Source organism: Podarcis cretensis (assembly GCF_951804945.1).
Source record: "Podarcis cretensis genome assembly, chromosome: 10".
Classification (NCBI taxonomy): Eukaryota; Metazoa; Chordata; class Lepidosauria; order Squamata; family Lacertidae; genus Podarcis; species Podarcis cretensis.
Genome location: NC_137179.1, coordinates 23,116,620 through 23,140,490, shown reverse-complemented (window position 1 = coordinate 23,140,490; position 23,871 = coordinate 23,116,620). Strand labels below are relative to the sequence as shown.

Here is a 23,871-nt window from a genome sequence, read left to right as displayed (position 1 = left end):
TTGAACACAACACAGCCCCATCTGTCCCTGAGACTTAGGCATGCACAGTTTGTTTGTTTTTTCATGAAACAAAACTGAGGAGTTCATAAACATTGCATAACAGCTCAGCAACTGAGCAATGTTTAGGGCAGTGTTTCCCAACCTTTGGTCTCCAACTGTTTTTGGACTACAATTCCCACCATCCCTGACCACTGGTCTTGCTAGCTAGGGATGATGGGAGTTGTAGTCCAAAAACAGCTGGAGACCAAAGGTTGGGAAACACTGGTTTAGCGGAAAGGGGCTCATTTCAATCAGAGCTAGTACAGAGCTAGTACAGCTGATAGCTATGGCAGTTTCAAAGAGTGCAGCCTGTGTTAATCTCAGATTCCACCCCCTCCCCTTTTGTCAAATTTACCTGATTTTGGGTGGCAAATGGCAAAACCAGTATTTTCCTGCTGTATTGCATGTTTTGTGCTCTTGCCTAAAACCACCATAGGAACTCTGAAATATTATCCAAAACTGGCTTTGACTTCTCCAGAGAGATACATGAAATCGACGGTGCTGAGCATGGAAAAGCACCAAAAGTCATGGAGATCACAGATGTTTTCTCCAATTTGACAACAGCCTTCCCTTTCCCCAAGGCAGAGAGTGGTTCCAGAATGCCAGCTGCTTTATCCTGTTAATGATAAATGGACTTGCTTGGCGTGGAGTCCATGGCTGGAATGCAGGACAGCTGGAGCCAAGATCAGTCTGTTGCAATTCCCAACAGCCTCATCTTCTTGCAGCGCTGGTCATATGGAAAGTTCAGCCAGCATATGGTGGAAACAAGGAGCACTCGTAGAGGTAAGGAACCAGACACATTGCCACCTTCTTCTGCTGTCAAAGGCCAGTGCTAATTAAATACCAGATTGCTAAGAGGGTGGGAAGAATCAGAGGTGCAGCTGGGTGAAACCTGAAATAAAAATGAGGGTCCTATCATTAAGAATGCAGGGTTTGCTCAGGAGAGTAGCGTAAGATAATTTTTAAAAATACATTGGTGACTCTTGCTTAGTTTCAACAAAGTGTAGACGGTTTTTAAAAGGACTCATAGTGAAACCAAACTGCATTTGCCTGAAAGGTAAACTTAGTTGATATTTAGTTTTTAGTATTTCACATCAGGGTGGCTAGCACACAAAATTTCCTGTGTGCAATGCCAGCAACAATTTGTATGCCTTTAAAACAATATACGTAAATAGTATACTTGGTGCTGAGCCAACTAAGCTGAGCAGTATAAACCTCACCATGTAACTCAGTCCTTAACTCGAATGGAGAAATCACTCTAATTTTGGTTAAAATGTTCTAGGAACTCTAATTATAGTGATCCTGTAATGCAGGGCCGAGAGCACTAAATTGTGTGGTTGGTCCTGGACTAGTTACCTGAATATTTAGCTTGTGTCTTTTGTAATTCTATTATAGTTAGAAATGTAGGAAGCTGCCTTATACTCAGTCAGACTACTGACTGGCAGCAGCTCTTGAGGATTCTAGGTAGGAACCTCTCCCAACCTTCCTACGAGATGCTGAGGGTAGGACCAGAGACCTTCTGCATGCCAGGCAGATACTCTTCCCGTGAGCTTCCATTTGGGCTGGAAAACTTTGAAAAAGGAAGTTTGAGGTTTAATCTGAGGTTCTCTGTTTCATTTCCATTCTCCCTTAGTTTCTCTTTTATCGTGAATATTATGCAGTTTTATAAATTGATGGGTTGATTTGTGGTCTTTGACTACACATTCGAAGCCACTTTTGAGGGGCATGATGTGATGATACAACGAAATAAATGCCTCAATAAATGATAAGGAAGGGACTGGCTTGCAAGTCAATGAAAGTCTGAGAACAGACACAAACTTTGCTCCTTTCAGACCCACTTTTTGACAGCGTTGGTCTTCATGAATTGGCCTTCAATCAAAGAATGATTTTGAAACCTGCCTTTACCTTGGGAGGCCGTGTGGCTTCTGTGGCTTGTCGTGTTCTCCAAATAAGAAGATACTTGAACAGTGAGTGTTTCTTGAAGAGATTGCATTCTCTTTTTTATGCCACCCTTGTGTGCGGTATTAAGGCTGGTTCATGCATACATGTACATCACCTGATAGCTCATTATCAGTCAGGGTTCCTTCAGACTGCCATTATTTTGCAGGGTGGATTCAAGTGCACACCAGAGCATTTAATTTGTGCATTTGTAGTGGATTGATGCTCTCTGTCACCCTACTTCAGAGGCAGTGTTAGGGTAGTGCAACTAGTTTGGCCACATGGAGCACCGCACTGCAGGGCACCACAACAGCGCTGCAGAACGGAGCACGAGAAGGGGAAGCATACGCCAAATTTTAGTGTTGCACAGGGTGCTGCTTGAATTTGAGAGCCCAAAGTCTGCCACTGTCCTAATGCAACAAATCTGCTTTCAAAACCCAGGCTTTTTGTAGTTCAGAATACACATCATGAGTAGTTGTATAGTTAGGTATTATTAAATCTACTGCACTGGAGGGGTTTTGGATGAGACCACAGTGTCCCTCTGTCCCCCTCTGTTTGGCTGTGCTGGGCTCTGCCAGTGGAGTAGCTCTGCTGCCTCAGGAGCCCCAACTGCACCCGCACAAAACTGTTAGAATTCCTGCTCCATGATTGCAGTCATAGGATTGTTGTCTTTCACATGAGGGTATATGTTTTGACTCCACAGAGTGGGAAGTGGTGGAGACAGGATGTTTGTGTTACTGTGTTCCATGAAGTGGGACTATTGTCCTTTGTCCTTTTTCTCTTTGTGGTCTGATGCTAGAGAGAGAGGGGGAACCATGTTGCAGTGCTCTGTGTGTGTTTATATGTAAATAAAGTAGATTAGCCAAAATGCTGAGTTGCTGAGGTCTGTTATGCAAAGCTGCGAAGACTCTGCAGATCCCTAAGGGTGCCAATGTCTGTTGGCATCGGTCGCTGTGATGTTTGGGCTGAAGAAAGCTTATGAAGCTCCTGAACGATCGACCAGGATGGAGGGAACATGCCAGTCGGGCCTGTGTCTCTGCCAGGGTCCTACTCCAGTGTAGGCTGAACTCCTGACAAAAACAACACATTGGCAGCAGCTGCCACTGAGGTTTTCCACAGGTGGTAGCTGGTGCATGTGTCCCCCCCCCCCCCATGGGGCATTTCAGGAGTGGGAGGAGGGGTGGATCTCAGCTAGCCAAGGATCCACTGGATCCCAAGCTATTGGCAAGTTGTAGCAATGGCCCCAATCTAGAGTTTTCTGCTATGGCAGCCTTGCGCAGGTGTAGTAAAAATACAAAATTTTCCACTCCTCCCCCACCTTGCCTTCTGTTTTGGATGGCACAAGCGGTGGGGGCTACAGATGTGGCAGTGGTTCCCACATTCCATTAAGCCCAGCTGCTGTTCACCAGAGTTTGGACTGCACCCTTAATGGCCTTACAGGGGCTCCCTCTTTAAATGATCATGTGTGTCACTTCACTTACATTTCAAAATGCAAGCAAAGCCCTGCTGTGTTTGGAGCCCTTCTGCTCTTTGAGGCCCTGGACTCCTGCCCCAAAGTCCTGCCCTGATTGTCACACTTTCCCATTGGATATCGACAGTGTTTATATTTTGTTCTAGGCAGCGACTTCTGCATCCATCCTTTGGTGAGGGAGGCCCTGGACAGCAGGAGGCCTGTCGTTGCCTTGGAGAGCACCATCATTACACACGGCATGCCATATCCCCAGAATCTGAGGTAGGCAGAGACTATAATTTTCTTGCACAGTGAAAGCTGCAAGCTGGACTAGGCCAGAGACTGATGCACACATTCACACACCTCTCCTGACATCTCATTGCTTGTTGATCTGCAGCTAAACTGAGCTCATGAACTGCCTTCATTGAAAAGGACTATTTCTGGGGTCACCAGGTCAGGGGCATTGCTAGGTATTTAAAGGACTTGGAGTAGAGGCCCCTGACACAAATCTACATAGAATTTGCATGTGCTAATTTATGTAGACAGCCCTGGGAAGTTGAGGGGGTGGCTGAGTGGCAGGGGTCTTCACCAGTAATGCATTTTGCATTGTACCCAGCCACTGGGTGAGTGGCTTTTGGGGAAATTTTTAAGAAAATGGAAGTGGCAGAAAATATGGGACCCACCACAAGAGCCCTCCCCCCCCCGGGCCACACCGTAACAATGCTGAGGTCATCAGGAAAAATGACAGCTCTGTCAATTACATTTAACCTTCAATGGCTGCTTCAAAAGTTCTAGCTATTGCCTGAAGTTGCAGTCACCAAGTAATAAACATATGCATGAAGGCAGGATCCACTTAAGCCTGTTTCATATTCCTATAACCATACATTTTTGATGGTAGTGAAGCTTGATAAGCCTATCTGGGGCAGTCTTTGCACAGCAAATGAACAGATGGCACAGTCTCTTTAGGATTAAGGTACCACTGCAGATTGCAAGTGAGGGAATTGCATTCTTGAACACTCCTCTGGGTGGAAAAAGTTCATTGACATTAGAAAAGCAGCGCATCAGGGAATGTGTAGAATCTGAGGAAGGATACACCAAATGATTTATCTCTATGTAGATTGCCATTCAGAATAGATAAAACCAGGACATTTTTTCAGCCAAAGGTCACCAGAACTCAGTCCTGGCACCTCTCAGGTGGGCTCCATTGCCATCATAAGAGAACAGGGGAGGGGGTCATGGTGAGTTCCAGCACCTCTTTTTCTAGAAAAATAGCACTGGTCAGTAACCTTGACATACTAGAGAATAGGTTTTATGTTGGCTAAAGGCAGGGCTATTAGGACAGTGGGGATCCCAGATTGCCACCTACATTTTTGAGCAGGGATTGGGGAACCTATGGCACTCTAGATGTTGTTGGACTCCCATCAGCCTCTGTCAGCATTCCAGAATGGTCAGAGGTGATGGAAACTTTACTCCCAACAACACCTGAAAGGCCAAGGGGTTCCCTATATCTGATTTTTCCCTGTGCTGGCAATCTGGCCATAAATTAATAACGCAAGAACCTCATTGCCATTAAAAACTAACCCAAGATTTGTTAGGCATCAGATTATGTAGCCACAGGGGAAGGAAATGAAATGTAAATAAGGGTGTGGTGAGGGATTGGGTGATGGAGTACAGTTTTTAATACCATGGCAACTTATTTTGCCTTCTTTTTCTTTTGCGTTGCTCGCAATGCACCAGCATGGCCAGAGAGGTAGAAGAAATAATAAGAGCAAATGGGTCTGTGCCAGCAACTATCGGCATTTTAAGTGGTCGCATCCACGTGGGCCTCCAGAATGAACAGCTTGAGACTTTGGCCAAGAGCAAAAACGCAATAAAGGTGTCTCGGAGAGATCTTCCCTACGTTCTCAGTCAGGTATTGGATTGAATTCTCGGGGGGGGGGGGTGTTTTCTTTTATGTTCCCCTGGTTCAAATCTCTGTAGAGCACACATAATCTCTGAACATAACATAAGAACACGAGAAGAGCCTGCTGGATCAGTAGGACTGGAACCACAGCAAAGCAGTGCCACCTACCCCTAACTCAGACAACCATTGAAAGTATTGAAAGCTGCTGAGAGGTCGAGGAGAATTGACAGATATATTTCCCCTGAATCTCTCCCAGCAGAGGACATCATGCAGGGTGACCAAAGCAGTTACTTGCGAGCCAGATGGGGTGACCTAGTAAGCTTAATTAGGTCCAGGTTCTCCATCCCTGTAGCTTACAGTTCTTATGACCAGTAGCCATGGATAGCCTTGTCTCCATTAATTTGCCTAGTCTCCTTTTCGAGCCACCCAGGTTGGCTTACATTGCTGTATTTTGCCCAGTGGTGGAACGATGTGAGAGGGTTGGAATCTAAGCACTCCTTGCTGAGGGTCTTGTGCAATCTAGATTATGACTGGCTGTTCCACACAGGGCTTGTCTGGTGGTACAACTGTGGCTGGAACCATGATTGTGGCACACAAAGCAAAGATCCCTGTATTTGTGACGGGAGGAATTGGAGGGGTTCACCGCGGAGGAGAGAAGAGTAAGAGAATTAATTTTATAACTAGAAATTAAATTCCAAATGCTGTAGTCCAGCAGCATCTGCAGGGCACCACATGGGCTACATCTGAGTTAATGGCATTTCTCCACATTCTTCCCTCCCTACCCTGCTGCCTCTCTGTTCTAGAGGTGAGAAACAGGACACCCTCCCCAATTCATATACAGCACAGTCTCAAAACTGATCCATCCCACACACCTTCCAGTTGCTACTTAGAAACACATCAAGTTAAACGCATTAACTCGTTTAGCGCTACAATCCTATACACACTTGCCATGGGGTACACTCAGTGTTTTTTTTCCTTTAAAAATGTTTAGGGGTACTCTCATTTTGACTCAAGAAAATCACCATTTTATAGTTCAGACTGGGAAAAATAAATGCAGTAAATGGACAAAAGTACAAAGATTCACAAAATGTTTAAGGGTGTGTGTACCCCTGCTTCCCCCCAGAAAAAAGCAGTGGGTACACTTCACTGAAACCAACACGACTTATTTTGGAGTAGCCATGTATAGGATTAATCCAGGGCCAGCCAACTCATGAGGTGGGCTGAGGCAGCCGCCTCAGGCAGCAGAAGTCCACGAGGTAGTGCCTCTGCAGGCATGCTGCCCACCCCACCCCACCCCCTCTGCCACCGATGGAGAAGCAGCAGTGCCGAGATCTCACCGAAATACCACAAAATCTCTTGAATTCTCATTTGGTCCATGAGATCTCACCACTGCCGTTTTGTGAATGCTGCCAAACAACCCAGGTAAGGGAGGCTTCAGCAGGGACGGTGGCAGCGAAAGGGCAGGGTGGTACTTGCCTGTTTCACCTCTGGTGGCAACATGGAATGCACCACTCTTGGATTCTTCTGCTGAAGTTGCATCTTGTTTGACCCTCAAACCGTAGAAAGCCACAGCCAATTAGAGTGGATGGTAGTGGCAAGATGAGCCAATGGTCTGACTCATTATAAGGCAACTTCATATGTGACTTTAATACAGAATTATGATGGTTCCCACCCTACCAGTTTGCCCATTTTGGTGGCTATGAAATTTGGCAGGGCAACTGTCTTTTCAGTCTTTTCTCCCTATCCTTTTCAGCTTTGGATGTGAGTGCGGACCTGACAGAATTAGGCCGTACTCCAGTTGCCGTGATTTCGGCAGGTGTGAAGTCTATACTGGATATTGGCAGGACATTGGAATATCTGGTAAGGAGCCACAAATGCAGTGCAGAGGGAAGGAACAAGAGACAGGAGGCTGGTTAATCTGGCCTTTCTCAGTTCTGTCGTTCCAGCTTCACGTAGAATTTACTCCCATATTTCAATGGATACTTGTACTGTCATGGCTGTCCTGCTCAGAACTCTGATATTCTGAAGTAGGGATAGTGGAGAATTTGATAAAGTTCACATTTAAAGGCAAGCCTCTGTAATTTATACTTTCCAAAGCGATGTGCAAACCAAAACACAGCCAGCTTTCAGAATTTTCACTTCTCCGAATTTTGCAATGCGGTTCTCTGGCCAAGTATTGTGTACAAAAAAGCATATACGGTATTGGGGCAAAGTATGCATATGCTAGTGAAAATAACCTACAAAAATGTTAGGGGACATTGCTTTGCAAAAAAATTCTATATTAGGCAAAATTGCATGTGAATGTAATTTGCACTAAAATGCTTAGTAACTTTTATGAGAACTTTAAACTGTGGAAAACTGATCTTAACATTGGGAAAAGGAGAAATTGAAACTGACAGATATGCCTATCCCTCTTTTGAGCGTAGTGGAGGTGAAGGAGGCAAATTATCTGTTTTTATGAATGTTTCTATGCAACCAAAGTATTAATCAAATTGATTTGAAACTGGCCTAAGTTCCTAACACAGAAACTTTCTCACCTAATTTATTTTTAAAGTAGTTGGGTGGCTTGTGCACTCACAGTGGGCTGCAATGAATACTTCCATGAGCCACAGGCAGCCCACATGCATTATAGAGATTATAGCAATTAAAATGTATATATTTTGAGGTTGTAGACACAGTTCAAAGACAAAACAAGAAAGAGGTTTGCATCTAGTTCATGAGATCGGATTCTATCAAGTCCATGGAGCTGGAGGAAAGGGCATGTTTATCCTTTTGTGTGAGAGTGGTAAGGGTTTCCTGTTTGGGGAGGGGCTGTACCTCAGTGATACAGCTTGTGTCATGGGTGCAAAAGTCCCTAAGTCCTGACATCTCCAGGCAGCAGGGCCCTCAGCTAGTCAATCTAAGAAAGACACCTGCCCATTGCAGCAGACAGTGAAGAGCTAGCTGGACCAATGGTCTGACCTGGGATCATGGAAATGTCATTTGATTCTGTAGAGTGGTCAGTGATTTGGTCCATAACCCAGAAATATGGCTTTTGCTTTCATATCACATACAGTATTTTCACTTTGCCCCCGCTCTTCACCTCTGCAGGAGACTCAAGGTGTCTGTGTGGCCACCTTTGGAGACTCCGGAGAGTTCCCAGCCTTCTTCTGCCATCAGAGCGGCTTCCAGGCCCCATATCATGTGCAGAACGAGGAGGATGCTGCACAGCTGATTGGTGAGCTGTCTGTGGAACACTGCGCTTTTTGAGAATGGAGTGTTTGAGTTCAAACCAATGAGTTTCTCAGTTTCCCTGAGGCTGCAGTTCATTGCCCACATAGTGGGGAACAAAGCCCATTGTAGTTGGGTTTACTTTTGAAGAAATGCGCATGGGATCAAGACAAATCTGTCCCACATGCTCCTTTCCATCCTTGGATATCTTCTCTTGTTTTCAGTATCCTGTTCTTAACAGCAGGGCTGGTGTTGAGGCTTGGAAGGCGCAGCAGCCCTGGCAACTTCTCACACCCCACGTGACAAGAGCCCCCCCCCCCGGACCCAGGGCTTTTTTTCTGCTGAAAGAAGCTCAACAACTTAGGGTTGTCTGTCCAAAAGAGGTGGGAGTTCCTGCACCTCTTATTCTGGGATGAAGAAACAAATTGCAAGCACAGGCATATACATCTATAAGCGATGAAATTTGTGATGCCACCTTCGCCACCTGTTTCAGCAGAGAAACACAGTTAATGACCTTTCTTCCTCAGCCAGGTCCCTAAATTTGCAGTTGGGCAGTGGAGTGCTGATTGCAGTGCCCTGCCCTGAGGATCAAGCTGCTTCAGGACAGCTTATTGAAGAAGCAATCCAGCAGGCTTTGAGAGAGGCTTGGTAAGCTGCTGCTGCTGAAATCCCATAACTTTTCATAACACAAATGTTCTGGGTTTGTTTTGTTTGTCTTCCATAGCCCTGCTAGAGCACCAGCCAGAGCGGGGCGGGCAGTTGTCCACAGATCCCTGCGGCTTCTTACACCCGAGCTCCAGCCAGTGGGTGCCCTCTAGGGGCAGGTTTTCTCCAGTCAAGTTCCTCCACTTAAAAGCCTGAGCTGAGCTCACCTTGGATAATCAATGCATATATTTATTAAGTTTGTAGCATAGATAGGGCTACCTGATGCATTTCCCCCTTTTTATGGATAGGAAGATGATTTATTTGTGCTCTTCTCATATACAAATATAAAATTACTGGTTCTCATCCAGATTGCTCTTCTTACATTTGCAGGGAAAAAGGGATTACAGGAAAGGAGCTTACACCCTTCTTGCTGCAGAAGCTAAACAAGTTATCTCGTGGGGAGTCACTTAGATCCAGTATCCTTTCCTGAAAATGCTCGCTTCTTACTTCCCCTCCTCAAAATCCAATTACATAATTCCCCCCCCCCCATGTTCTCCATACTTTCTGGGAATCTTACACTGCCCCAGAGCAACATTACATTGGCAGCATTTTGGGAAATTAAAATAGAGGGGGATCTTTGCACCAGTTTCTTACACCTACTTTTCTTTTAGTTCTTGGGTTCTTCCGCTTTTATTTTCCTTTCATCATACCCTTCCCCATATCAGATATTGCCTTGATCAAGAACAACGCCAAGGTGGGCAGCCGCATAGCTGTGGCCCTGAACAAGATTCAAAGAGCCCAGGGCTGGGGAGACGACTTGGCTCAAAATGAAAATGTATCTCCTGTACCAAAACCGGTGAGTGGCCTGCTCCGTAAGGGTTGCCACTCTCTCAGAAAGAAACAGCTTGGCTGCTACAGCTCATTTCCACATCGCCTTAACCTTGCGGTCTTGGCTTCGGGCTCCTCCAGGCAATGTGATGATTGAGCATTCAGCCGGATTTCTTTGCACAAGGCTTACCTGGTGGTTAAAAGGTAAAGGTAAAGGTACCCCTGCCCGTACGGGCCAGTCTTGACAGACTCTGGGGTTGTGCGCCCATCTCACTTAAGAGGCCAGGGGCCAGCGCTGTCCGGAGACACTTCCGGGTCACGTGGCCAGCGTGACATCGCTGCTCTGGCGAGCCAGAGCCGCACACGGAAACGCCGTTTACCTTCCCGCTGGTAAGCGGTCCCTATTTATCTACTTGCACCCGGAGGTGCTTTCGAACTGCTAGGTTGGCAGGCGCTGGGACCGAGCAGCGGGAGCGCACCCCGCCGCAGGGATTCGAACCGCCGACCTTTCGATCGGCAAGTCCTAGGCGCTGAGGCTTTAACCCACAGCGCCACCTGTGTCCCTTAACCTGGTGGTTAGACTATGTTAAATGAGGGTCTTTAGGTCAGCCACCACTTTTGCCTTCTCTAAGACTAGCAGTGCTTCCCTGCAAAATATTTTTTCTCAAATGGAGATAATCTCAGTGTAGGTAAAACAACACAAAAAGTCACAAATGTGGAGCTGAAATGACGAGATCTTAAAAGTCATCTAGTCAAACTCCTCGCTGATGCCAGTTTATGATGTATGTACACCAATCATGTATGAAAACAGAATGTCTCTTTTGTCACAATGATGCTTGTTTGGAAATGCAAATGTTGCAGTCATCGAACAAGAAGAGCAAAGAGGCATGACTCAAGGAAGTGCTTTTAAAAGCAGTAACTTTTAGGAATGCCTAATGCATTTTCAACCACAGGCCATCCACAGGGGCACTAACACAAACTAACACATCCTTTTTAAAATGGATACTCAAAAATAACCTCCAGCAAACATGCTGAGTTGTTTATCAGCTGTCTGATGTTGCATTGAATGTTGGACAGTGAATATCTTGAGAGTTTTTAAAAATGCAATTTGACAATCATTTTCTACTTTCTCTCTGGAGGTTGTTTATTTACAATTTGCATTAGGGCTTTGCATTTATTTACTTTTTTCAATACGTACTTTGTTTTACTGCTCTTAAGGAAAACCTTTTGGTTGAAATGCACTGACTATTCTTCTGCGGACAAAGTTGATTTATTTGCTCCCACTGCCTTTCAGGGAACCCTCTCAAGGTGGCCTATGGAAGACTTTTAAAATGCAACATAATGTGAGGCACATATAGATAACAAGGTGCCCCCATGTTATGGACTACAACTCCCACCAACCTTTACTGTTGGTCATGTTGACTGAGGCTGATGGAAGTTGTAGTCCACAATATATACAACAGATGCCACCACATTGTCTGTCCTTGCTGTGAATTTACTACTTTCAAGCATCTGCTTGAAACATGCCTCCTCCTTCTCTTGTCTGATAACTGCACACCAAACTTTCATTAATATGAGGGGCATATCTAGATCAGCTCCTGCGCAACTTCTGATCCACCAAGCCAAGTGTTGATCATTATTAGCCCACCAAGGACTCAATAACCCTCCTTTGTTTCTACTGCCTCGGTGGCACTGCAAAAACTGTGGTTTTCTTCTGCTTTGAGCAGGGCTGGGGAGACTGTGGCCCTCCAGATGGCATTAGACCCCAGCACCCCTAAGAACCAATCCCCATGGCCAAAGGTCAGAGTTGATGGAAGCTGGTGTTCAACGATGTCTGGACAGCTGCAGGTTCCTCAGCCTTGGCTTTGTGGGCATGTCCTGGAAGACGGGCTCTGGAAGAGAGCTCTGCTGATGGCTTTCTCCCTCTCACCCATCCACCCACCTCTTGTTTTCCTTTCAGGTGGTCATTGGTGGCATCAACGTCGATTTCATAGCTAAGGCAAGAGATGCAACAATAGTGGTAATTGCACCTAGCAATATTTAAGCTGCATTTTCCTTACCCTAACCTGTTGCTGTAAAGCTCATCGGATGCAAGGAGCTCACATGTCACCTTTCCAGACTATTAGGAGGTATAAGGGCTGGCAGTCTGGAGGCAAGCAGGTACTACCGAGGCAGGTAACCAAGCCTAAAAGGTGTTAGGCAAGCAAACAGGTGTATAGGTGGTTAGAAATGGGCTGATCTGGCAGATAGAAATGGGCCGTCTGAGGATTTATACCAGGCATAGGCAAACTCAGCCCTCCAGATGTTTTGAGACTACAATTCCCATCATCCCTGACAACTGGTCCTGTTAGCTAGGGATGATGGGAGTTGTAGTCCCAAAAAATCTGGAGGGCCGAGTTTCCCTATGCCTGATTTATAGAGATGTTGATGATGTTGATGTGAAGGCTGAATTTGTGTCATCAGAGAAATGAAGGCAGGGGGAAGCAGTCTTCAGGGTGCAATAGAAAAGCCCTAGCTCACTACTTTTCCCAGGTATGTCTGTCTGCCCCACGTGAACAGCTCATTAATTCATTTATTTAACAAGATTTATAACCCACCTAATCAACAAAAACCTCTAAGTGGTTTACATAAAACAATATGAAATATCCACAAGAAGCATACCATTAAAATATAACTTTAGAAACAGGTAGATCTAAGATTTATTGAAATATAAATAAAACCAGCAGTTTTGGAACACATGCCTAAAAAGTTGGTGTTTGGGAATATGTACTTGAGTGACACGTTGCTTAGACTAACCTTCACCAATTTGGTGCCCTCCAGTTGTTTTGGACTACATGGTGAGGACTGATGGGAATTGTAGTCCAAAACATCTGGAGGGCACCAGATTGGTGAAGGCTGGATTAGACTGGGAAACTGGTTCAGAGGCAAAAGGTTTACAGGATCAGGCAAAAGCCTATTGGTCCCTTTTTCCCACCTGATTTGTGCTAAGCTGCAATACCACCCTTTGGCCACATGTAGCAGTGTCACTGTAATGCAGTAGTTTGTCGGGCAATTTACCACAGTGGTGCAGAGAGTAAGCTACTTGTTTCCTGCTGCCAGAGATGCCAGCGCCCTACAGGAGGAAAGAAGGGAGCATTCTTCCATAGGCAGGTAGCAGCAGCGGCAGCTTAACACTGCCTTGTGGTGCCTAGGTGTGGTACAACTTGCCTCCCAGCCACTTCTTCTGGGTCACAGGTGTTGCTATGATAAAAATGATGGTTGTCATCATCATACACATGGACCCATGAGCTAAGAGAAATAAAAACGTTCCATAATAAGTGATGAAAACTCTGTGGAGTGCGGAAAAAGAAGAGGGTTTAAAGCTGATAAATAGAGTTGTTCACCCTATGTCATCTAGTGGAACATTTGATGCCAAGTGATGCGACACACCTCTTTGGTAAAAGTGAGCCGAGTTCCCTAGCCAAATGTCTGGCCTCCTTTCTGATTAGCTGACAAGTGGATGAAGACAGAAATGGAAGAGTGCGATGGTTGTTTAATTAACAATTAACTAAGAAAACACACTTCTTAATCCTTGGAGACAGAGAAGAAAAGTACAAACCATGATGAATGTTAGCCTAGTGGATGATTGGATTTTATAGATTTTCCATTTCTAGAAGAAATATGGGAACCTCAGCAGATGACAGAAATAAGTTTATTGTAAGGAATGGCTGTAGCCTAGCTCATTTTGGATGGGGAAGGACCATAGGTGATTGTCAGAGCACCTGCCTTGCATGCAGAAGTTTTGAGGCTCAATCCCTAGTGTCTTCTTATCGGGCTGGAAAAAGCTCCTTTCCGAAATCCTTAAGAGCTGCTGCCAGTCAGAGTAGACAATGCTAACTAGATGGATCAATAGTCTAAACTTGGCAGCTTCCTGTGTTCCAGTCCCATGAGATCACATAAAGTAGAATAGTCTCCAGAGAACTTGGGTTTAACTGGAGCCAGTGTTGACAGCAGTAGCTTTACGGTACCAGCTGGGAAAATCAAGGCATATCTAATTTTTGCCCTGTTCTGTTGATTTCTCTGCATTTGCAGGGCGGAGGACAGACAAATCCATCAATAGTGAGACAGTCGTTTGGCGGTGTGGGGAGAAATCTAGCAGGTAATTTATTCTAATTTTGCTCTCTGCAGGGAGATACTGGGTCCAGCATATTGCTATGCTCAGCCCCCACATCATTGAGCTAGGAAGTTCCAGGGTCTCAACTCTCCCCAGGTTTGTTGGGAAGGAGGTCATTGGATGGGCTTGTTTGGTGCTTTTGATATTTGCTTTTTATTTACAAATAGACAGGTTGAGCATAGTTGGAGATCTAATGTGGGAACAGTCCATTGCTCCCAGATCTCTAGGGAGACAGCCAGCACCCCAAAACACTCTCTTCTGGCACTTCCACATGACCTGTTTATTGAACATTCATCCTCAGTTGTTTGCAGGGAGATTAGACAATGTTGGATATTTAATGAGGACCCATTCTGATTTGTTTGTGGGGAGGTTTGAAGATGTTGCATCAAACGAAGTGTTATCCCACACTTCACAGGGTGTGTTCTTTATTGCAAAAGGTCCAATCTTTTGGGGAAGTGGATTTGTTGCGCAAGACCTCCCAACCAACAACATTTGTGCAACTTGAATTTGTCAGTATGCGCTTGAATCCCGCCAGAACATGATTCTGAGAGTGTTACGTCTCTCTTAGTCTCCCTCTCAAACTGCAACCTCTCCTCACATGCAGACCTAGATTGCATCATTCTCAGTAAGGAGTGGGGAAAGGGCATCTCTCAGGTATTTCCTAGCTGTTCAAAAGACTGATTATTGATCCTGAGCTAGATGGATAGTTTGGCCGGGTAAAAGGCACTTTCCTATATAAATTAAAAAGAGTGCAGTAGATATTTCACTGACTGATGACCCCAGAATGCTTCTACCTTGACTTTCAGATTCTAGGGTTGTTGGCAGATAATCCAGCTTTGTTCTATTTCTCTTCCATTTTCAGATTGCTTAAGTCGTCTTGGGAAGACCCCGTTCTTTATCTCTGTCATGGGGAAGGATGAGCATTCAGAGTCCGTCCTACGCTACTGCAAGCATATGGTAGCTCACAGCTTATGGTTATTCTAAACTAATCTGTAGCAGGGTAACTGTTTTTCATACTGCAGATCACAAAATTTCATCATTCCAGTCCCAGATACCCACTCTCTGCTTACTATGAGATTCCTTGTGGGAGCTCTTCATTTTAGGGACACAGGAAGCTGTCTCATAACTAGTCAGAGGTGAGGTCCATATATAATAATAATAATGTTATTAATTATACCCCACCCATCTGGCTGGATTTCCATAGCCACTCTGTGCTGCTCAGTATTGCCTTGGTCCTGTATACCTGAAGGAGCGTTGCCACCCCCATCGTTCAGCCCGGACACTGAGATCCAGCACCGAGGGCCTTCTGGCGGTTCCCTCATTGTGAGAAGTAAAGTTACAGGCACCCAGACAGAGGGCCTTCTTGGTGGTGGCGCCCGCCCCGTGGAATGCCCTCCCATCAGATGTCAAGGAAATAAGCAGCTATCTTATTTTAAAAAGACATCTGAAGGCAGCCCTGTTTAGGGAAGTTTTTAATATTTAATGCTGTATTGTTTTTAACACTTGATTGGGAGCTGCCCAGTGGCTGGGGAAACTCAGCCAGAGGGGCGGGGTATGAATAAATTATTATTATTATTATTATTATTATTATTATTATTATTATTATTATATAACTAGAGATGCCAGGGATTGAAGCAGGGACCTTCTGCAGGCAAATTAGATGCTCTGCCACTGAGCTAGAGCCTTTCCATAGCAGGGAAATTAGAGGAGGGGAATCTCAGATCCACCTGACTCTCCAAACTCTCCCCAGACTACATCTGCCTCGCTCCAGGTCACAGCCCTGAGTAAGCAAGGCCTGGCTGGAATGTGTCTTTGAACTCTGATAATGGCTCTTCCTTGTCTGGACGGAGGACCAAGAGGGCCTTGTACACAGAAAGCAGCCTACTGTACAAAAGGTGTAAATTTTACATTCCTTTTTCTGCCCACTGTTGTGTCAGTCTCCACCCACCACTGGAATGGGACCCTCAGAAGGATGTCCAGAAGGGAATGAGGCTCTCTGGCCTAGAATGATTCATCGCCCCTCTTTTAAGCTAAAGAGAATGTGGAATTGAGGCAGCTGATTTAGAAGGCAGCAGAAATGAGCTGGGAAAAGTTGAGAGGCCTGCATGCTCCAGGGCCAGAGATATCAGTGAGACCCAGGTGCATCTGGGATGTGCCTACCTGTCCCAGTCTGCGCCTATGTGACGCTTCCTGGATTAACATTTGCTTCGTGGTGTTATTCCAGGTCTCCTTGAACTGGAGGCCAGATTCATCATGCAGATGAGGAAGCACGTTTACTAGCTGGGCAGGCGCCGGTGCATTTTGCTCTGAATGAGCTGCAGAGAACAGAACACTAAATTTGTCTTTCTCCCCTTACCTTGAGGACATGAGAGGTGTCTTGCGACTGGAAGGGCACAACACAGCCACCTATTGTTCCGTGTTCACAGGCAGCGGAGAGCTCTCCCTGGGCTTGGGAGACATGGACATCCACCAGCAGATCACAGAGCAATACGTAAGACCCTTCTGCGTACGGCGTGAAATCTCAGTGCCTCTTTTCTGCTTATGGTGCCCTCTGCTTTCCTAAGGGGCAGAGGATATTTTCTCCGGGTACCTAGGAGGGAAACAAAGGGGAAATCCAGAACTGGGTAATTCTGGAAGGCGGCACTGTGATGAAGTGCTGAAAGCCACCTTTCTGCCACTGCCGCCTCCACCCACAACTCCTTCCAGACTCTGTGTTTTTAGGACGTGCCGAGCTGTAGAAACACAGATAAACACAGCCTCCTTGGTGGCTGAGGCGTATTTTTGGGACACTTAATGGAAGGGGTGATTAGGAGTGATTCAGGTGCAACCCCACCCTTTCCCCCATTAATAAAAAAAAGCTTGTTGGAGGAAAAAACTCAAGTCTGCACTTAACAGCTGATACTGTTTGGTTAAGAAGGTATGAATGCCTACCAGTAATCCACTTATCAACAAGACCCTTAAAAGATTGGAGCTTAGCTCCTGGAAAGAAAAAAGTGGTCATTGTTCCCACCCTCTCTCCACCTTTTTCCGATCCCCATTTCATTATTAAAGGAAGGAAAAAAGGAGGCACAGCTATTAAACGATATATGATTCCCTTGGATTCCCACAGAATAACACAGCAACAAAAGCGCCTCAGAATTTCTGCCGGCTTCTACCTGTTGATGGATGCTGATTGCAATGTCGCCTTCAGTGAATGCAAGAGGCTGCTGGAGCAGGAGTGGGGAGCCTGCTGGACTACAAATCCCATCAGCCTGAGCCAGTGTGGCGAGGGATGATAGGAATGGCAGTCCAGCAACCTCTGTTTGATCAGAGGTTTCCCACCCCTGACTAGGATGCTGGGCAAAACGTTAGGCTAGGTCTACACTAGTTAATTCGTACAGTGGTGCCCCGCAAGACGAATGCCTCGCAAGACGAAAAACTCACTAGACGAAAGAGTTTTCCGTCTTTTGAGGTGCTTCGCAAGACGAATTTCCCTATGGGTTTGCTTCGCAAGATGAAACGTCTTGCGAGTTCTTGCGACTTTTTTCCCTCCCCCCCCCCTTTTCTAAGCCGCTAAGCCGCTAATAGCTGCTAAGCCGCTAAGCCGCTAATAGCGCTAATCCGCTAATCCGCTAATAGCCGTGCTTCGCAAGACGAAAAAACCGCAAGACGAAGAGACTCGCAGAACGGATTAATTTTGTCTTGCGAGGCACCACTGTATAGCAGGGTTGGGACTGCAATCCTATGCCTACTTACCAGGGGGCATATCCCATTGAAACCAACAGGCCTTACTTCTAAGTAACCATATGATTCTACTGCTTGTTTTAAAATAATGTGAATGCCTTGGATTTGTTGGATCCTGTTCATGTTTGTTGAGAACTAAGCCCCATTGGTTTCAGTGGGGAAGGCATCTGCCTAGACCAGGCTTCCTCAGCCTCGGCCCTCCAGATGTTTTGATACTACAGTTCATATCATCCCTGACCACTGGTCCTGCTAGCTAGGGATCATGGGAGTTGTAGGCCAAAAACATCTGGAGGGCCGAGGTTGAGGAAGCCTGTTCTAGACCTTGGAGACCTCCTCCTGAGGCTCGGCCAGATGACCTGGTCATGGAGCATCCTGAGTTGCTTGTGCAAAGATGGCTCAATATCTGCTCCTTTACTAAGCATCCTGATGTGTTTGCAGGTTGGCTATATGCCGTCTCATCACCATCCCACATTTTTATAGTGTTTCCCCATCACTTTCCTATCCACAAAAAGTTCATTTTTGTCCTAGCTCCAGTCCCAGTGTGAGTAAGAATGTAAGCTTTTTTCCAAGGCTTACAATGGCATAACTCAGGCTACAGGTCCAGATCATCTTAAGGCACAGCTGTAGAGTTCAAGAATGACATCAGGGTTCTTGAGACCAGGACTAAAGCTATGGAGATGATTCAGCAGCTGGTCCCACCCATCCCACCAGAATTTGAAGCTGAGTCGTGGCAACACTCACTTGTGGGACTCACTTTCCTTTGAGTTTGGTGCACTTGGAGCTGCCTGCTTCTGCAAGGGACCTGGGTCTGTTGCTTATGGTGGATCTGCAGCAGAGTGATGTCACTGGGAGCAGCCAGAAGACCCTGGCCAAGTGGCATATGCCCAGCCACAGAATTTCCTTCTTTTACTTTAGGAAAAGAGGAACATCTCATTCCTGGAATAAACATGGATTTCCAATTGCCAATATTGTCTGTCTCTCATGCAATTTCCTTCAGGTGTCCACGTTCAAGGAGACTCTGTGCTCAGCCCCACTTGTGTGCATTGATGGGAATGTGCCTGTGTCCACTATTCAGTATGTCTGTCAGATTGCCAGGGAACATCACCTAGCAGGTAAGAAGGGACACTCACAAAGCACAGCCTAAAATGCAGTGTTAACCGAACATAGGAAGTGGCCTTATACAGAATCAGACCTTTTGTCTATCTACCTCAGTATTGTCCACACTGACTGGCAGTGGCTCTCGAGTTTCAAGCAGGGGCCTCTCTCAGCCCTATGTGGCAACATCATGGATATTACCTGTGACCTTCTGCATGCAAAGCAGCTGCTCTGTCACTGAGCTACGTCCCTTTCCACCTTCTCCTAGTAAGGGAATGTTCCCGGCATCATCTCACTCTGGCTTATTTTGCTGCTTATTTCCAAATCGCAGAAAAACTATTACGCTCAACACCCTGTGTTCTGAGAGAGGGTGGCATATAAATAGAATCTTGATGACAAGGATATATATTTTTTCTTTGCATTTAGCTCTTGTACAGTAAATCAACATTTTAAGAATGCAATGTGATGAAATCTCAAGTGACTATGAACAGGGAATTAACCATTGTATTTGAATAGTGACATCTTTGAATGTCAGTGGAGGGCTCAGCTGGGCATCCTTTTGTGCTGTGTTTCTAGGCACAGGTCTGGACTTTAAAGCTCCATGTCCAAGCTGGTTTTTTGTGTGTGCCCTGGTGCTTTTCTCAGCAGCCAACCAGATTTATAGCATTGGTACTGCCCTGGACATTTTAATAGAAAACAATGTCTGTAAACTAGACAGATGCATCATTGAATACACATGATTCACGTTTGTTGGGTCATATCGACTAATCCCATTTGATGCTCTTCTGAAGTGTGTTACGAGCCAACAGATGTGGACAAGGCTTCTAAGCCATTCCTTTCAGAAAGCTGGAGAGCCCTGGCTTGCATATCTCCCAATCTACGGGAACTAAGAGCAATCAACCGGACCCTGGGACATCCTGTTTCGGCAGGTGAGGCACTGTTGAGAGTGGAGGTTAGGAATCTTTTGTCCCCTCCATCAAAGCTAGGAATATACTGCATTTGCTTTATATACTGAGTCAGACTGTGGCCAAACTATCTTAGTATTGTTTGTCCCAGGTTGGGAACCTGTGTGCTCCAGGCCACACCTGCCATCAGCCCTGATCATTGGCCATGCTGGCTGGGGATGATGGGAATTGTAGTCCAGTAGCACTATGGGTTAAACCACAGAGCCTAGGGCTTGCTGATCAGAAGGCTGGCTGTTCGAATCCCCGCGGCGGGGTTGAGCTACAATTGCTCGGTCCCTGCTCCTGCCAACCTAGCTGTTCGAAAGCATGTCAAAGTGCAAGTAGATAAATAGGTACCACTCCGGCGGGAAGGTAAACGGCGTTTCCGTGCGCTGCTCTGGTTCGCCAGAAGCAGCTTAGTCATGCTGGCCACACAACCCGGAAGCTGTACGCCGGCTCCCTCGGCCAGTAAAGCGAGATGAGCGCCGCAACCCAAGTCTGCCATGACTGGACCTAATGGTCAGGGGTCCCTTTACCTTTAACACCTGGAGGGCCACAGGTTCCCCATTATTGATGTAGAACCATGCAGTCTTACAAACACATCTGTCACTGGATCACCATCTGTCCACCACCACCATTAGTCCCTTCCAGCTGATTTTTCCTACCATGACCCTACCTAGGAAAAAGGTTCCCCACTTGTAGCCCAGAATGACAAGACAATGACGACAATTTTATGTATAAAAATACTTGTTTGCCGCCATTCCGTAAAATATATCAAAGCTGTTTACAGCAAAACTCTGTGACACAATGGCTCAGCGCGTTTGGCTGTTAACCAGGAGGTTGGTGATTTGAGCCCAGCCAGGGATAGCTGTGGGCAGGATTCCTGCACTGCAGGACTAGATGACTCTAGGGGTCCCAACCCTATGGGTGGCACTGATGCTCTGTGAGTAATTTTCCTTCATTCTTAAAGATATGCCATCTACATTGGAAGATGCTGTCAAAAGCTCTCTGACCCTGGCCCGGCCCTTACTGGGAGAGTTGCATTGCGTAGTTGTGACACTTGGCCAACATGGTGTCCTGGTTTGTGGCCGGAACATGGATGGGAGGCTCTCTCTTCGCCCTGGAACTTTCAACAAGGTAGGAGCACGAGGCAGCAAACTTGAAGGGATAAACACAGTGAAGGCAGGAGGCGTGAGCTACAGGTAAAAGGTGCTTGACAGGCAGGGAAGTCTGACGCAAAATTCTACATCAAGCACAATTTCCCAGAGTTCCTTGGGAGGAAATCTTTGACAGTTAAGCATTAAAAATCTAGGGATATTGTGGCAACTTAAGCTGATATTTAGCTTGCAGATTTAATATACAGAATAAGAGAACAAGAAGAACATACGTTTAGAGAAGATTGGAAAATGTTTATTGAATATATGGGGGGAAATTGTGTACACTTGAAAGCGTTGGCAGCATTAAGATAAATTCAGCAGTGTAAATAAGTTTTGATGTGATGTAAAATGGAGTACTGAATGGTTTAGTATATGTAAAATATTCAGGGATTTATGATCGGCAAAATGAACCATGGAAGGAGAAGAAGGGAAGTCATTGATATTTTAAGGATGATTAAATGAGTATTCTAAATTGTAACACAGAAAATTTAATAAGAAATCTATCTATCTATCTATCTATCTATCTATCTATCTATCTATCTGGGGATAATGTCAGTGTAGGCAGAAATTTGACCCTGGGAGACGGAATTCAAATATTGCAGAAAAATGGAAGCTATTAAAAATGTTGTCCCATCCTCACTTTGGTTTTTGAGTTTTCAGTAGATTGTGTAGGCAAAGGGAAGTTTTTCTCCGTCTTTCATAACACTAGAACTTATGGACGTCCCATGAAGCTGAATGTGGGAAAATTCAGGACGGATAAAAGAATGGACTTCTTCCCACAGTGCATAGTTAAATCTATGGAGTTTGCTTCCAGACAAGGCAACGATGGCCACCAACTTGGATGGCTTTAAGGGAGGAGAATAAGACAAAGGCTATCACCGGCTACCAACCCACCGCAATGCTGTGCCTCCACTGCTGGTCAGAGTATGCCTCTGAATGCCAGCTGCTGGGAGTCACAAGTTGGAAAGAGCGCTGCTGTACTTGGGTCCGCCTCTCAGTCTTCCCACAGGCATCTTGCCTGGTTGCTGTGAGAACAGGATTCTGGATTAGAAGGACCATTGGTCTGATCTGGCAGGACTCAACCTTTGCGAGCATGAGGACCAGTAACTTTCTCAGAAAAAAATGATAACCTGAGATTTTCAGAGTAGTCAATATTGCTGTTATGGAACAGTTTCAGTCCAAGAAAGCATTCATGAAGCAGAGTACATGTGTATACCCCTTAAAAAACAAATAAATCCAGAAATCCCACTTTTCAGCTATTTGGTGAAGGGAACTTTTCAATCTTGTTATTTCCGTACTTTTTAGATCTGTTGTACTGACTCTGCTGTCAAGTTGATGGTTTTATTCTGGACAAGATTTAATCTTTGTTTTATGGTTTTAATTGTTGACTTGCAAACCCCCGGAGAACTTTTGTTATTGTGTGGTGCACATCAAAATGTGTTTGGGGGGGGGGCGGAACTTAGCCATATTTGCAAATAGATTTCTGGATGTCCATTTGCAAGTATGGCATTTGAGAATGAATTTTCTTGGGTTATCACTCCTAAAATAGAAATCAGCTTCACCTGTGGAGGTACTCCTGACCTGATCCCTGGGGTAATAACTGCTTACTAGTATGACACAACCCTTTATCAAGCAGAGCTTATTACCCGCTCTACTACTGTTACATTTCTATCTCATCTTTATTCCAAATAGCTCTAGGAAGTGTACATTTGTACCTTGGAAGCTGAACGGAATCCGTTCCGGAAATCCTTTCAACTTCCAAAATGTTCCGAAACCAAAGCGCAGCTTCTGATTTCCTGCAGGAGCTTCCTGCAGCCAATCGGAAGCCGTGGAAGCCCCATCGGACATTTGGCTTCCAAAAATAGTTCACAAACCGGAACAGTCACTTCCGGGTTTGCGGCGTTCAGGAGCCAAAACTTCAAGAACTAAGCTGTTCGAAAACCAAGGTACGACTGAACTTAGTTCTCATCTCCATTTTACCATGAAAACCATAGCTGTCAACTTTCAGATTTGAAAATAAGGGATCAGCAGCCTCACCTGTCCCGGGGACAGTCTACAGGATATCTAACAATCCGGGATAGCAGTGGGAAACGGCGCTGGAGTAAGGGAATTTCCTGCGAAAGAAGGGAAGGTTGACAGCTATGATCAAAACCCTGTGAGGTTGCATAGGCTGAGCATCCGTGAATGGCTCAAGGCCAGCCAGTGAGCTTCGTGACCCAGGTGGGGATTTGAACCCTGGACTTCCATGTCCTGGTCCCACACGCTAACCTCTTCACCGCACTGGCTTCTCCTGAAATGAATGAGAAGTTCCCTTCTCGTGCCAACTCCATGCATAGTTCAGTTGGGTCTCTGGCTCCCCACCTCTAGGGTCTTTTCTACCTCTAGGATTCACCTGACAGTGTATAAAAGGAGTTGGCATTCGTCTTACACTTCTCCAGGTTCAGGGTGTCTCCCCCATTCTCTCTCCTATCTCACCTTGCAGGCCACTGCTGCAGAAGAGCTGTGTGCTGTTCACTACCCAGCGATCCCTGTCCCCGCGGAGGAGATAGTCAATGTCTCTGGAGCAGGTGACAGGTATGTTGCCAGCTGCCCAGAGAGGTTCCTGCCACAGCATCAGGCTCCTCCACCTTCCTCTCCTTGGCCCCTGCCCCCCTGGTTGCTGTGACAACATAACAGTGCCTGCATGTACGCGGCATTGCTAAGGAATCGCTAGTCCAAATATTTATCCAGAGGTGGTGAGAGAAATGGGAAGGTTTATTTGTGAGCTGTCATTTTCCTGAGCCTTT

At 45.8% G+C, this 23,871-nt stretch overlaps 1 protein-coding gene across 2 annotated transcripts in view; it reads left to right on the top strand.

The window, feature by feature from the left end:
• LOC307224973 (uncharacterized protein) overlaps positions 1 to 23,871 on the top strand; it is a 31,851-nt gene that overhangs the window by 2,630 nt on the left and 5,350 nt on the right. For both annotated transcript variants that reach the window (XM_079992445.1, XM_079992446.1), the window contains 18 exons: positions 621 to 822; positions 1,872 to 2,006; positions 3,595 to 3,709; positions 5,165 to 5,339; positions 5,878 to 5,989; positions 7,084 to 7,190; positions 8,421 to 8,547; positions 9,068 to 9,188; positions 9,576 to 9,661; positions 9,911 to 10,041; positions 11,974 to 12,033; positions 14,085 to 14,151; positions 15,029 to 15,123; positions 16,529 to 16,657; positions 18,887 to 19,001; positions 19,776 to 19,913; positions 20,899 to 21,065; positions 23,568 to 23,659. In XM_079992445.1, coding sequence (XP_079848571.1) covers positions 669 to 822; positions 1,872 to 2,006; positions 3,595 to 3,709; positions 5,165 to 5,339; positions 5,878 to 5,989; positions 7,084 to 7,190; positions 8,421 to 8,547; positions 9,068 to 9,188; positions 9,576 to 9,661; positions 9,911 to 10,041; positions 11,974 to 12,033; positions 14,085 to 14,151; positions 15,029 to 15,123; positions 16,529 to 16,657; positions 18,887 to 19,001; positions 19,776 to 19,913; positions 20,899 to 21,065; positions 23,568 to 23,659 — 2,126 coding nt within the window. In that variant the 5' untranslated portion in view covers positions 621 to 668. The remainder of the gene's footprint in view (positions 1 to 620; positions 823 to 1,871; positions 2,007 to 3,594; positions 3,710 to 5,164; positions 5,340 to 5,877; positions 5,990 to 7,083; positions 7,191 to 8,420; positions 8,548 to 9,067; positions 9,189 to 9,575; positions 9,662 to 9,910; positions 10,042 to 11,973; positions 12,034 to 14,084; positions 14,152 to 15,028; positions 15,124 to 16,528; positions 16,658 to 18,886; positions 19,002 to 19,775; positions 19,914 to 20,898; positions 21,066 to 23,567; positions 23,660 to 23,871) is intronic.